At 41.3% G+C, this 13,162-nt stretch overlaps 1 protein-coding gene across 2 annotated transcripts in view; it reads right to left on the minus strand.

Moving 5' to 3' along the window:
* Positions 1 to 3,619: 3,619 nt before the first annotated feature.
* The window catches only part of LOC109301352 (carnosine N-methyltransferase 2-like), a 36,014-nt gene continuing 26,471 nt past the window's right edge, over positions 3,620 to 13,162 (minus strand). For both annotated transcript variants that reach the window (XM_019522473.1, XM_019522472.1), the window contains 4 exons: positions 12,224 to 12,331; positions 11,962 to 12,092; positions 4,762 to 4,855; positions 3,620 to 4,629 (listed from right to left, as the gene is read on the minus strand). In XM_019522473.1, coding sequence (XP_019378018.1) covers positions 4,274 to 4,629; positions 4,762 to 4,855; positions 11,962 to 12,092; positions 12,224 to 12,331 — 689 coding nt within the window. In that variant the 3' untranslated portion in view covers positions 3,620 to 4,273. The remainder of the gene's footprint in view (positions 4,630 to 4,761; positions 4,856 to 11,961; positions 12,093 to 12,223; positions 12,332 to 13,162) is intronic.

Here is a 13,162-nt window from a genome sequence, read left to right on the forward strand (position 1 = left end):
GTGATACTAAAGGGAAAAAAAAAGGAAATCAGCCAGGTTGTAGATTTGAGGGGTACAAAGAACATTTCTTCCACAGAAATGAGACATCAAAAAACTTTTCAGTGTTAATCCACCTTTTTTAAAAACAGTTTCTATAAAAATCTATTGGAGAAATATCTATATTTCAAACTAATGCAACAAAATACAAGACCTAGATTTAAAGTTAAGAAATGAGTGCTCTGGGAGCTGGGTTTAGTATCATACTGCCTCTTTAAATACCTAAGGGTTTTTTTTCCCTCTGAGCAGGGACCTCATATTGACAAAGAAATATTTTCAGGTTTTTTCATTCTCTTACAAATACAGAGCGGAGCCTTCAAAACCTTACTGCCAAGTGTTAGTGCTTACACAGTGTAGTCAATTGGACTACTCAGGGTAGTAAACACTACACCCGGGAGTACATTTTGCATGGTTATCTCCACAGATAGGTTTTGTACCAGAAAAGAACAGTAGCATGAATAGATATACTCATCTTCAACAAGCTGTAGTAAAGTGTAGCGCTGTAACTATCAAAATAGTCTTCAGAAAAGCAATCTTCATGCTACAGAAACTGATTAATAGGCCCTATAAAAACTTAATAGGAATGACCTTTCTTCATTGACATAGCTAATGTGAAACAATGCTGTTAGCTTTCACTTTGTAAAGAAGCACCAATGAGTACTATTTCTATTTGCAGTTCTCATGCTTTAGCTTTGATACATAATAATATTGCAGTCTGCCCAGTCCTATATAATGTTAGATCAGAGACAAAGAATCTAATGTGGCTTCTTCTGCCATTTTACTGTGTCAGGTTTTCATCCTCCTTTTATGAGGGTAACGGGCATAACATTTACAATGGTATGTGGAGCATTACGTGTTGACCTGAGGTCAAGATCTCTCTTGCTGTTATTTCTGACGGCTGTCAATATAATGGCCCCAGAAAACTTGGATTTCTACATTCTGTTGATGCCTTCTGGGATGCAGAAAACTCTGTTGTTTCCCTTGATTTAACTTCACTGAGTAATCAATGAGATTACTCATAGAGGGATACTAATGACATATGTAAATATCTGCAGAACTGGGGACTTAAAGCCAGATTTATAAAGGTATTTAGGTGCTTAACTCATGTCTAAACACTTAACATCCTTCCAGTTCCAGGAAGAATCAATAGAAGTCTAAGCAGGAAACTAGGGGCTCCTCTACATGTGCAGGGAACCTGCTCCCACATGCTGGAAATCCAGTGCGTTGGAGCAGACACAATTAATCGAGTCTGCTGGAGCATGAAAATTAACGCACTCCAGCAGATTCTAGCATATCAGCATCCCTTTATTGAAAAATGGTGGCGGGGAGCTTTGAACTAAAGTTCATCAAACGAGCTTTAGTTTAAAGTGATCTGCTGCCATTTTTTCAGCATGGGGATGCTGATATATGTGACAATTGGGCACTTTTAATTAGCGCAGCTTGCTAATTAAAGCACCCCCCCAGCCACACCTCCCGGAGCACATGTAAATATGTCCAAGAAGTTAAGTAAGTTTGGGGTCTGGCCCTAAATTAAAATCCAACTTTTTTGCCAAAATTCTTTAATCAAAATTAGAAAAGTTTGAAAAAAAACTAACCACTTCCAAACTGAACCTCATTATTATGTCAGTCTCTTCCTTAATGATGCATTCTCTTCAACTTAGTACTAAAATAATATTTAAACAAGAGGTATAATACCTGAGGAAAGTACCTGGGGCAGTCCTTTTTCATTCTTCCTCCAATCCTTCTGGCTTTACCATGAGACAGCATGGAGAAGCATGGCTAGGCAGTGTATGTCTTGGAGTACCAGGTGTTGTGGGCTCAAAATTCTCTAGAGCAGCAATGAGGTCCACTGCAGCAGTGGGTGATGGAGAAACTTTCACCCCATATGTTGAAAGGGGGAAAAAAATGCTGATTTTGGTGAATGGGGGTCAGTTCTTCCCCCTCCCCACTCCTTATCAACAGCCAACTAACTGCCACTTTACAAAACTACAATTCCCAGAATGCCTTGAACGCCATTACACACATCGCCTACACCAGCTGGTTCCTGGAGACCCCTGTGTGGGTGGAGATAGGACAGGAGGGTGAAGAATCCCCACCCTGTCCTTCTGGCACTTCTCTAATTAGGGGGTGCCTGGGGCATATGCCCCACTTCCACTTCCACTTCCATCCAACATTATGCTACTGTCTGTAGGGACTTCTCTTGGCTACATTTTTCAAAAATGTAAACAGCTACCTTTTTCATGTATGGGCTTGAGCTTTAAAAGCTAGTTGATCCTTCCATTTTATTCTTTTTTTTTTTTTAAATAAAATGTATATTTCCCCTAGAACAATTGTTTTTGGCATCAGGATACTGATCCAAGGCCTAAGAAAGTCAATGTGCATCTTTACAGTGATTTCAATGGCCATGTCTACATGAGACACTTTACTGCACAGTAGACTATTCTACTGTGCAATAAAGCATTGTTGTCTACACATGCAAGCACTTACAGTACAGTAAACCTAAAAAGCATTAATTGAATGTTCAGACACACCCAGTGGGCTTTAAATTAGGCCCATATTGTTCCACCTTACATATGACTGCTAAAAATATAAGCACCATACGGAATCATTTTTCCTATGTGTGCTTGAAAAAACTTTTTAAAAATTAAATGTCATTGTGGGTAGAATACCTCATATTAGGGGTTGATGAAATGGTCCGTATTTGATTCGGATTCGGCCCGAATCAGGGACAGTGATTCGATTAGTTGATTTGGATCACTGTTCCAATGTGATTCAGCCAAATCTGAATCTGAGGATTCGATGCTGATTTAGACAATCAGCGATTAGGCCATAGACACAGCTTTAAATGTTTTTTATACATACCACAAGGTACCAGGCACAGCTCATGAACACTGCGATGCTGGGGCAGATGTAGTGTCCCACAGGAGTGTGTGTGTGGGGGGGGTGGCCCTGCGTACTCAGCGGCACACCCAGAAGTGGACCAGAAGTATGTTCACTTACCAGTGGACCCAGTACTTCTGGTCCACTTCCAGGTCCACTACCAAGTGCACAGGGGAGCCCCCCGAATCCTTCCAGCTTGGTGGTTGGCCATGGGGGGACCCCAGGTGCCCCCCCTAGACCCAGAAAGCATCAATTGCCCAGCCAGGGAGGCCTGGGGGTCCCCACACACTCCATTGTAGACCCAGAAATGGACAGGAAGTGCTTCTGGTCCACTTCTGGGTCTGCTGTTGAGTGTGCTGGGAAGCCCCCCTGTGCTCCTGTGGGATGCTCCATCTGCCCCAGCATCACAGCTTTCATGAGTCCCCTGGTACCTTGAGGTATATAGAAAAAACATTTAAAGCTGTGTCTATATCTGAATTGCTGAATCTTTCCGAATCTCTCCAAATCGATTTGGAGGGTTCCGATTTGATTCAGAGAAATTAAAGGGTCTCCTGATTTGATTTGGATTCAAACATATGGCCACCGAATCAGGCCAAATCTCCACTGAATCTAATCAGCAACCAAAGCTTCGCACAGCCCTACTGCATATACTTTTCAAATTGCTCCTCCTCACTAAAAAAGACAAAACAAAACAAACTTTCCAGAAGTAACCATTTTACTTTTTTACTTTTCTTGTTAAAACAGAGAAACTTTTTACTTTTTTCTGGAATTTTTTTAAGCTCATTGTTAGTTTGCAGTCCCATCTCTATAACCAGAATTCATATTATGTCTATATAAAGAACAAAACATAGACTTTTGTATCAAAGAACACAGAATACATATTTCTTCAGGTACGGGTTATAGCTATTCTGAAAACAACATGGTTACTGAATTCTTAGAAATGTAAAGGTACTGTACACAGAAAACATGTAGCATACTACATTGTACACATGATACAAGCATAATAAAAACTCTACGTGCAGAATTTTGGTACATTTTTTCTCCTTTTTTCAAGTTTCTAGTGTTGTTCATATATAACATCTGCTATAATACTTGTTTGTGGAGGAATCCTGTGCAGAAAAGTAGGGTTCCATTCCTAAAATATGTTATGCAAAGCCCAGACTAGACTAAATGTTTTGGGTGAAATCCTGGCCCATTGAAGTCAATGGTAAAGCCCCTGCTGACTTCAGTTGGGGCAAGATTTCATACTTGGTGTGCATCACACAGAAGATTTTTAAGATTCTTCTCTTGGGGAGCCTGGCACTTACCACTATGCAGCTTGTCTGATGAAAATAATGTCAGCATCTACTCCTGGGTGTTAGGATTTGACTACAATCATACTCAAATCATTACTGAAAATGATGCTTCCATCTTTTTTATGGCTACATTCTGGCTGGCACAGAGCCTCTTGGAGGCGCTTCTTAAGATCAAGAGGTGCAGTGCCCATGAAGTTTTTAGTCCCTGTCAAGAAATCCATCATGTGACCCCCAGTCGTATCACCTTCAATAAAACATTTGGTGATATCCCAGCCAGATGGGAAATCGTACACTTGGTATTCAACTCCCATTCCCTCCAAAATATCTTTGACGTCATCAGATGTGATGTAGTGGCCACTGTCAGTTAAGGGCAAGCAGTGCCTGTATTTCTTCCATATGCTGGCCCATCCGCTGCTACCTGTTGAACACAGTGCCAGAAAGGTTAGTTTCACAAGTCCAAAATGTTCACATATTAGCAAATTAAGCCAATCTGCAAGACAAGTATTTCTGATCTAATATTTCACATCTCTTATTTTAAAAAAAATCCTACCTGATAAAATTATGATCAGAAGTTTGCCACTTTGGTCCAGGCAGCTGTGGAAAAACTTGATGGTATTTGTAATATCATCCACACGGTAAAGCATCTACAAATCACAAAAAAGTGACAAACAGCTATACAGCCATGGTTATGTCATCCTGTCTTTACAGTGCAACGGGGCATTTTTAAGATTTAACTCGTTTCATTGCATTATATCAAGATGATATGTCACGGTCTATTCTTATCACAAATAATATTAATGTAAATGCTTGGAGAACAAAGAGTTTTAAATTTCATGGTGAAACTGAAGGACTGTGGGAAGAGAAGCATGAGAAAAATCACACTGATGATCCAAGAGGAGTATCCTTGAACTGAATACATCAATCTCTGTCTTGAAGTTTTCTCTAGTGCTCATCATAGCATCTGATTGCTGACACACATGCTGAGCTGAATCACCCAGCACTGGATAAAGCTGACCACATTTATGATGTGATGAAGTCTGGCATAAAAAATAATCTCTCCTCAATGGATAATCAGCATGGGCAGATTTACAAATGAGCAATTTATGGAATTCTGCCTCGCTCTAACTTCTTTCCTGAACAACATGTACACAACAAACAGGTACCTAGGACTGGAAGGGATCTTTTGGACCATCAGGTCTAGCCCCAAAATGGCATATATTTGTGAGCACTTATATATTACATTAGATTAGTGGATTCATAGACCCCAGCGACCATTATGATATTCTAGTGTGACATTTTGTATATGTAGGCCAAAGATCTTTTGTTCCAGAACTTGGATTAAAACATCTTTTGGAGGGAGATCTAATTTCATTTTTCAAATGCCAAGCAGTGGTGAACGCCCCATGGTAAATTGTTTTGATGTTTAATTACCATAACATTTAAAGTTTCATTCTCCAGCTTCCCACATCCCTTTGAAGGATGGAGAACAGAACTGGACACAGTATTCTGGCAGTAGACTGAGGCATCTACTGAGGCAAGATCACTACTCTGTTTCTACTTGTTATCTCTTTGGTTATACAAGCAAAAAGATCAAATTAGCAGCTTTAGCCACAGATTGTTTATGGATATTAATTAACTTCAGCTTCCATTTCTGACTAAAATAAACAATTTTGTTTCAATTTTTATCTCCTGTGCATTAGGTATAAGGGTATTTGCTTTCTGTCTTCATAAATACAGGCTTTTTTATTCCACACAAAACTCTCATGTTTGTATTCAATATGTGCAAGGAAAATCCAATTTAGTTCTATGAGCCTGATCAAAAGCCCATTGAGTCAACTAAATGACCTCTATTGACTTTAATGGACTTTGACCATAGTGTTATGTTCCCTACTTATACAAACATTTTAGAAAGGTCAGAAGGTATTTAAGTAACTATACCCCAGACATAAAAATAGCACAATCCTTAATTTCCTGTTATCACTGATTATGTATCATGATATGGTTGAGTTTTAAGTTGACTCAAGGGATTTTGAGGAGACTTTCGTGGAAGGCATGCTGTTGCACTTTTGCAAATAACACAATTTCCTCTACCATCTGGCACTACCAGATGGTGCTGATCACTGTTGGTGACAAGCTAGAGGACTATCTGCACCACAGACCTGATCCAATTCAACAGTTCTCAAAGGTACAATGCAAGTTCGGGGCACCATGGTGCTAGGTTCTGTACAAACTATTAAACAGACATGGTCTCCGCTCCCTAAAAAAGAGCAAGCAATCTAAACCAGATCTCATGGCACCCCAGGGTACCACAGCAGCCTGTCTGAGAATCACTGATCTCAACTGACACTAGGAGGGTGCTCCAGAGAGTAAGGAAGCATACAAGCAAAGTTGTTAGAGGAAAGAGGGACACAGCTGGAGACAGAAAAATGTAATATGGGGGAAAGGAGGAATGCAGGAGAGTATAGATGCAGAGCGATCCAGTTAGGACAAACAACTAGGGCAAATGTTTGGGACAATGAGGAGACAACTCTCTTTTCCCTACTACCAAGGTTGGGTGGCGGGAGGAGAAGATGGTCCCAACTTGGGTCTGGTGGGGATGGTAAGAGCAAGCCTCTACCAAGAAGGAAAGATGGCTTGCATTGTACACATTTTTACTGGATAGTTCTCTGGTGCACTGGGTTAGTAAAGTCACAGCCCAGTTAAATCACATCCCTGGTGTCTTGTCTTTCTTCCTGCCTTATCCAGGGTGGTGGCCTTTAGCTCTGCTAATGTATATGTCTCCAGAGTGTTGTAGCTCAGATACTTCAAACTAAATTTTCTTTTTGATGGTCTGGAGAGTGACTCCTAGAAGAACTGGCCAGGGAAAAGTGGAGCAAATGTGTATTGATGTAGGTAATCCATCTGAGAATTTCTCTTTCGCAAAATTAAACACGGTGTAAAATATTAAAGAAACATGACTAACTACTACTACCTACTATCTAATTATATGATCTACAGGACTAGTCACTAGTCACTCAAGACAAATTGACCTTGTAAAATGAGGTTAATGACTGTTTCAGCCAGGGAGGCAATATAATTTTAATGCTTTACCTGAAAAGCAATCTGCCATTTCCAATGCAAATCAAGTTAACGCATTGTGTTACCTAGATGTTATCACTGCCAGAACATTTTCATCCCCTTATTGATATCACAGACCAACCACAAGGGATTCTGTGTGGAATAGAACAGCAAATCGGGCTCTGCAACAGAGAGTAGGATGGCTTGTAGGAAGGAATTTTTTACAATTTTTGTCATATTTTCTGCTGGCATTTTTCATCATCCCATGATTATGAATTCACACCCACTATCAGAAAGGAATCTCAGCAAGATCTATGTCCCCTACCAGTGCATGAGTTTTATAAATCCCTTCATATAAGGCATGTTCCAGGCTTTCTAAGATGTTGTCACCATCCCTGCATAACACCTTAATTAATTTTGCCCATTGTAACACAGTCTACCTCTGTGGCTCCTCAAAACCCTGCATTCCACTTTGGATAACTGCTACATTACTATTCATCACAATTGATGCTATGCACATTTATTTCATAGAAAGTAGCTTTCAGATAAATAGCCCCTGCCACACCACAACAATTGCTTTAGCCTCACCTTAGATCCATTCTCTCTCTCACTCCGTTGAATTTTCTGCTGCATTTACAGGTTAAGGGAAGTAGGAACCAGAATACTGAAAAGTGGAGGTGTGGATGAACTGTTCACAAGTTAAGACCATTAAAGAGTCTTGTAAACCAGGTGTGAGGAAATGCTCAGTAATAAACTGTTAATTCCCACATTCCTATATTGTAATAATTTGACTTGAAGATGAGTTTAGCCCTGAAGACCTTGCAGTGTTTTGGTCTTTCCTTTGCCATTTGGCAATAACTGCCCCCTGCATTGTCCTAGCAGCACTGACCACACCTAGAACCAATATTCAGGCTACAGTGCTGGAATGTATTTAAGTTGGGTTTTACTTAAACCAGCAGGTTTAGGTTGCAATTCTGAGTGGTAGGAAAGAAATGATTAAACAGTGCCAACCCATTAGGGAGAACCTTGGGTGCTCCTTGACTGAGTTCAAGACTACACTGGGATTTTTTTTGTGGCTGATTGATTGATTGTACTTCTGCCAGAAAGGTGGAAAGTGACTGTACAGAGCTTATTTGGTAGACAGTATGTTAAAACAATCACAGAGAAGTAGGGCTGGAAAGGACCTTATGAGTGCCTATACATGAGCATGGAGGCTGCTCCAATGCACTGGAATTCCATTTGATTATTTGAGTTTGCTGGAGTGTGGCAATTACCATGCTCCGGCAGCCTCCTATGTCTCTGACTGCACAAATACAGGCTGGGAAATGACAGGCTTGGCTGCAGTACTGCAGAGAAGAACCCAGGGGTTACAGTGGTCTATAAGCAGAATGTGAGCCAGTGTGCTCTTGCTGCAAAAAAAGACCAATAACATACTGGGTTGTATTAACAGGAGTATCACTTGCAAATTAAGAGGAGTAAATCTTCCACCCTGTTCAGCACTGGAGTATTGTGTCCAGTATTAAGCCCCACACTTCAAAAAGGATGTGGATAGATTGGAAAGAATCCAACAGAGACCAATTAAAATAATTAGAGGCCTGGGAAGTATACTTTATAAGGAAAGGCTGGAAGAACTAAGGGTTATTTCATTTGGAGAAGAGAACACTGTAGGGGGATTTTAAAACAGTCTACAAATACCTGAAGGGAAATTATAGAGAGGATGGAGAGGGACTTTTCTCTTTCTCATAGGGAACAGACCTTGGAGCAATGGCTTCAAGGTGCAGCAAGGGAAATTTAGAGATTAGGAAGAACTTTCTGACTATAAGGGTGGTTAAGCATTGGAACAAACTACCCAGAAGAGTTAGAGACCATAATGACAGTCTCCACCCTTTCAAATTTTCAAGAGCTCATTGGACAGACACGGCTGGAATGTTTTTGCCTGGGATGAGCCTGGATTAGATGACCAGGTGACTAGATGAACATCTGCTGGACTAGATGACCTTGTGAGGCCCCTTGCTATGATCCTATTAATTCAAAAGAAGGGGTAAAAAGAAAGAAAAAGAAAAAAGAAATAGATTTGAGGAGAACAGATAAAACGAAAGCTTCAATTTCAACAAAAACAGATGAAAAAAACCCCAAAATGCATAAGTTTTATAATAACCAAACCATCTTTTTCAAAGTTTCCAGTGAAAAATTTAAAATAGTTCTCCTGTACATACCCCACAGGACACCAGATGCTGTATGGGCTTTTCATGACCTTCAACCTGCCCTACAACCATGCCCCTATCTCCCTGCCCCAGGTATTACCAATCACTCATCATTGGGCACTCAGCCCCCAATCTCTGTTCCAGTTCATTCAGGCCTCCTTGCCTTTTCTCAGTCTCTGCCCCTGGGGCTCAGTCACTGCCCATCCTAGAGCTCAAGTTGCTATTTCTCTGTCTGCTTCTGGGCTATGGGCCCCTGGCTCTAGTTCTAACCCCTTGGGTTGTGGGCTCCCTAGCCATGTTTGTTCTCATCCACTTTAGGCTATGGGCTCCTGGCACCAGTTCTCACCTCTGTCAAGCTGGGGTTCTGCCCCTCTGGGCTACAGGCCACTAGCCACAGTTGTTGCCCCACGTGTTCTTGCCTCTTGGGTCACTGTGCTTCAGTCTCTCACTCTTCCCTAGGCTTGCTTCCCCTGGCCAGAGCCTATTCTGTGTTTTGGGCCCTGGCCCCTAGCGGGGCTCCCCGACACAGTCACATGCCACTCTGGCACCACTGGGACCTCCTAACCTCCTCTATCAGTGCCATCCTGTCCTCTGGTTATAACTATACCCAAAATTTAAGCACCCTGGCCACCATACAAACTGTAAGCCTACTGGCTATACCAGGAACCTACCCCGGTAAGCCTTTAATTCCTTACTTGTGGTCTTCATGGCAGACAGCTCCCAGTATATCTCTCAGCCATGGTTCCTTGAGTGCAGAGCTCCTTCTCTGGGCAGCTTGCCATCCTCAGGGCAAGCAGCCTGAGCCAGTCACTCATGTAGAGTCCTTTCAGGGCAGAGCTCCATCCCTGGCCACCTGACTCGAGTCCTGGGCTTTTCTACTTCCTAAGCCTTGCCCCCTCCAGGTCAGGTGACTCTCCCCCCCACCTGCAGGGATTGCTCATCAGGAGCTGCCATCCAGTTTCCAAGGGAGCTGATGATTACTGCTACTGCTGCTTCCTCGTTGTCCAGTTGGGCACTGCCCTATTGTCTTGTGGCAGCACAGCTACTCCTGCACTAGGCACTCCTGTCCTTTGGTATCTAATTGCCTGCCTTCTTGTAGGCAGCTCGCTCTGAGCAGTATTCCCTTGGCTGGCTGCAGATGTTCCCCTGTGTTCCAGTTTAACAGAACCTAGACTAGTGTTACTTTTTTCTCTCACTTGTTGCATTTTATTTTTAATTACAATTAATTAGTGATGGCAGGAACAGTTACATGTTTTCACAGAGCTTACTGGTGGTCTTATTACAAGGGGTCTTGCATCTTCTCCTGCCAAGTCTTTACTGGGAATTGTCAGAGAAATGACTGTAGACTAGGTGGAGCACAGGTCTATTCCAGAGCGGTACCTCCTAGTCTTATGATTTTTTTTGTCACTTACAACTGGCAAATATTTTGGAGTTAACACTGCATATTTCTCTGTATCCTTTATGCCTAATTGAATACCATTTTGAATATTACTGCAATGCGAATAATAAAAAAATCATAAGAAATAGGATGGATGTGATTTCTAATGCCACTTTCAAAGAGAGATGGTTATATCCCAAGGTCATCTACATAATGCATAGAGAGTTAGTATGCAGTTCAATAAGCCTGCAGAAGAAGGGAAACAGGGTGAAACACCCTATTAATCAAAGCCATGCTGCTTAAAAATCAGGATGCCACACGGAGCAAGAATGCTTGCTCACACTCCAAGCTGGCTGCTGGGTACTCAGTATGTATGAATGCCATGTAGTAATTATTACCCAGTTCTACACTCTCCACAGCAACCACAATATAAAAATCAAGGCATCCTGCAGTAAAATGGAGATGATGGTATGACTTTTTCCAAGCATGTGAGAACGTACCTGGTGATATATAGCGATCATTTCAGCCAGTAATTCTCTCTTTTGCGGAATACAATTGATAGTTACTACCTTGCACAAATCGTCCCCATTTCCAAGGACTGTGCAGTGACATCAGCAAAAGAGGATAATAAAACTGATGTTCAGGCACCACAGTGATTAGATTCAATGGCAGGTTTTGGGACAACGGATTTTAGCTCATCACCAAGAGCAGAGCTTTAAGGCAGCCTTCAATACTGACCTAAGGGAAAATCTCTGTGAGAGAATATGTTCATTTTCTAGTCCCACTACATCATTAACTTCTGCAGAGATTAGTGCCAGTTTGTTGTGATTTTCTGCTGAGGACATGTGCCCACTGGGACCCGATTCGTAATCACCGTGTTCTTTCAGATAGGCCACTGAAAAGCCCAAAAGCCTGATAGTAATGACTTTTGGATATAACAGACTCAGGCTGGGCTTGAATCAAACAAAATCTGTCATGTTATTAAAATGTTTATAAAGTGGGAAGGGGGGCAGGATGTGCCCCTCACTGCTCAGAACCTTCTGACGTGAGGTCCTGTCTCAGCAGAAGGTTTTACAACCACATAAATAATATTAAAATAGTATTTCTTTACCTGAATCATATGTATGAAGTCAAATTTCTTTGGTGCATTTTTTTCTTTCACTTGCTGTTCATACTCAGTGGAAGTTATCTGGTGCCAAATAAATGAGACATTCTGAAGATCAGGAGATTTATTAATTAATGCTGTTTATAAAGTAAAAAAACAAACAAACATGAATTTCACCAAAAAACCCCCAAAACCACCTAGGTTAATATTCATAACTACCTCGTATCAAAACACAGGCATCCTCTTGCCTTAACAATGTGCGCCGTACCTTTGTATGATGCAGCATGCTGTGGATTGGGTTCTATGACTTCGTTATTAATCAAGACTCCTGGGTGCTGTGCCTGCATTATCCTGATCATTTTCAAGTCCTGTTCACCTAGACAATAAATACGTAGTAAATACTTTTAAAATGTCAAAAAAGAAGTCTATTATGAAGCAGTCAGCTATTACATCATCTGATCAAAAATCATGCCTTTTCTAATTTTTTTTACAGTAAAATATAATCTAATTATGGTAATAATCTAGTAGGTGGTTCAAGCACCTACAATGAACACCTTCAAGAGAAATTTGGACGCTTATCATGCTGGGATCCTATGACCCCAGCTGACCTTCTGCCCCTTGGGCAGGGGGCTGGACTCGATGATCTTCCGAGGTCCCTTCCAGCCCTAAGGTCTATGAAATCTATGAAATACCAGTACCACTGTACCCATACAAGCAGTTTGCATAGTATAAACAGGAAAATGTAACGGAACAAGGAATAATGGGACATAGAAACAATGAAAGCTAAGCAGTAATGGGACCTACTAAAGGTGGTACTTACTTGGTTACATGGCAAACCAATCAAAGTAATTAGGATAAATAAACAATGTTAGTTATTTGCTTAATTCTAAGCAAGCTGAACAAAAGAGTGATTATTTATCCTAAGGTAACTGGTTCTTCCAACTGTGTTGTCCACACAAGTTCTATAGAAGTTTCTGGTCAATAGATTCCACTGGGGCTGCACATGATACCTATGTGATTTCACATCATCCAAAATGATGACACAACGGCAAGAGTGGGATAAGTCACCCATCAGTTCTTTTGTCAGAAGTGTTGGACTCTAATAGCAGGGAAAGAGGCTGGATTGTAGAATTGTGTGAACAATGTGTCATATTTTGTTGCATATAACACACAACTTTTCTCCCAAAACCAGTGCCCCCCCCCCCCC

Source organism: Gavialis gangeticus, unplaced genomic scaffold (assembly GCF_001723915.1).
Source record: "Gavialis gangeticus isolate Ggan-Ray unplaced genomic scaffold, GavGan_comp1, whole genome shotgun sequence".
In the NCBI taxonomy this organism is placed as follows: domain Eukaryota; kingdom Metazoa; phylum Chordata; order Crocodylia; family Gavialidae; genus Gavialis; species Gavialis gangeticus.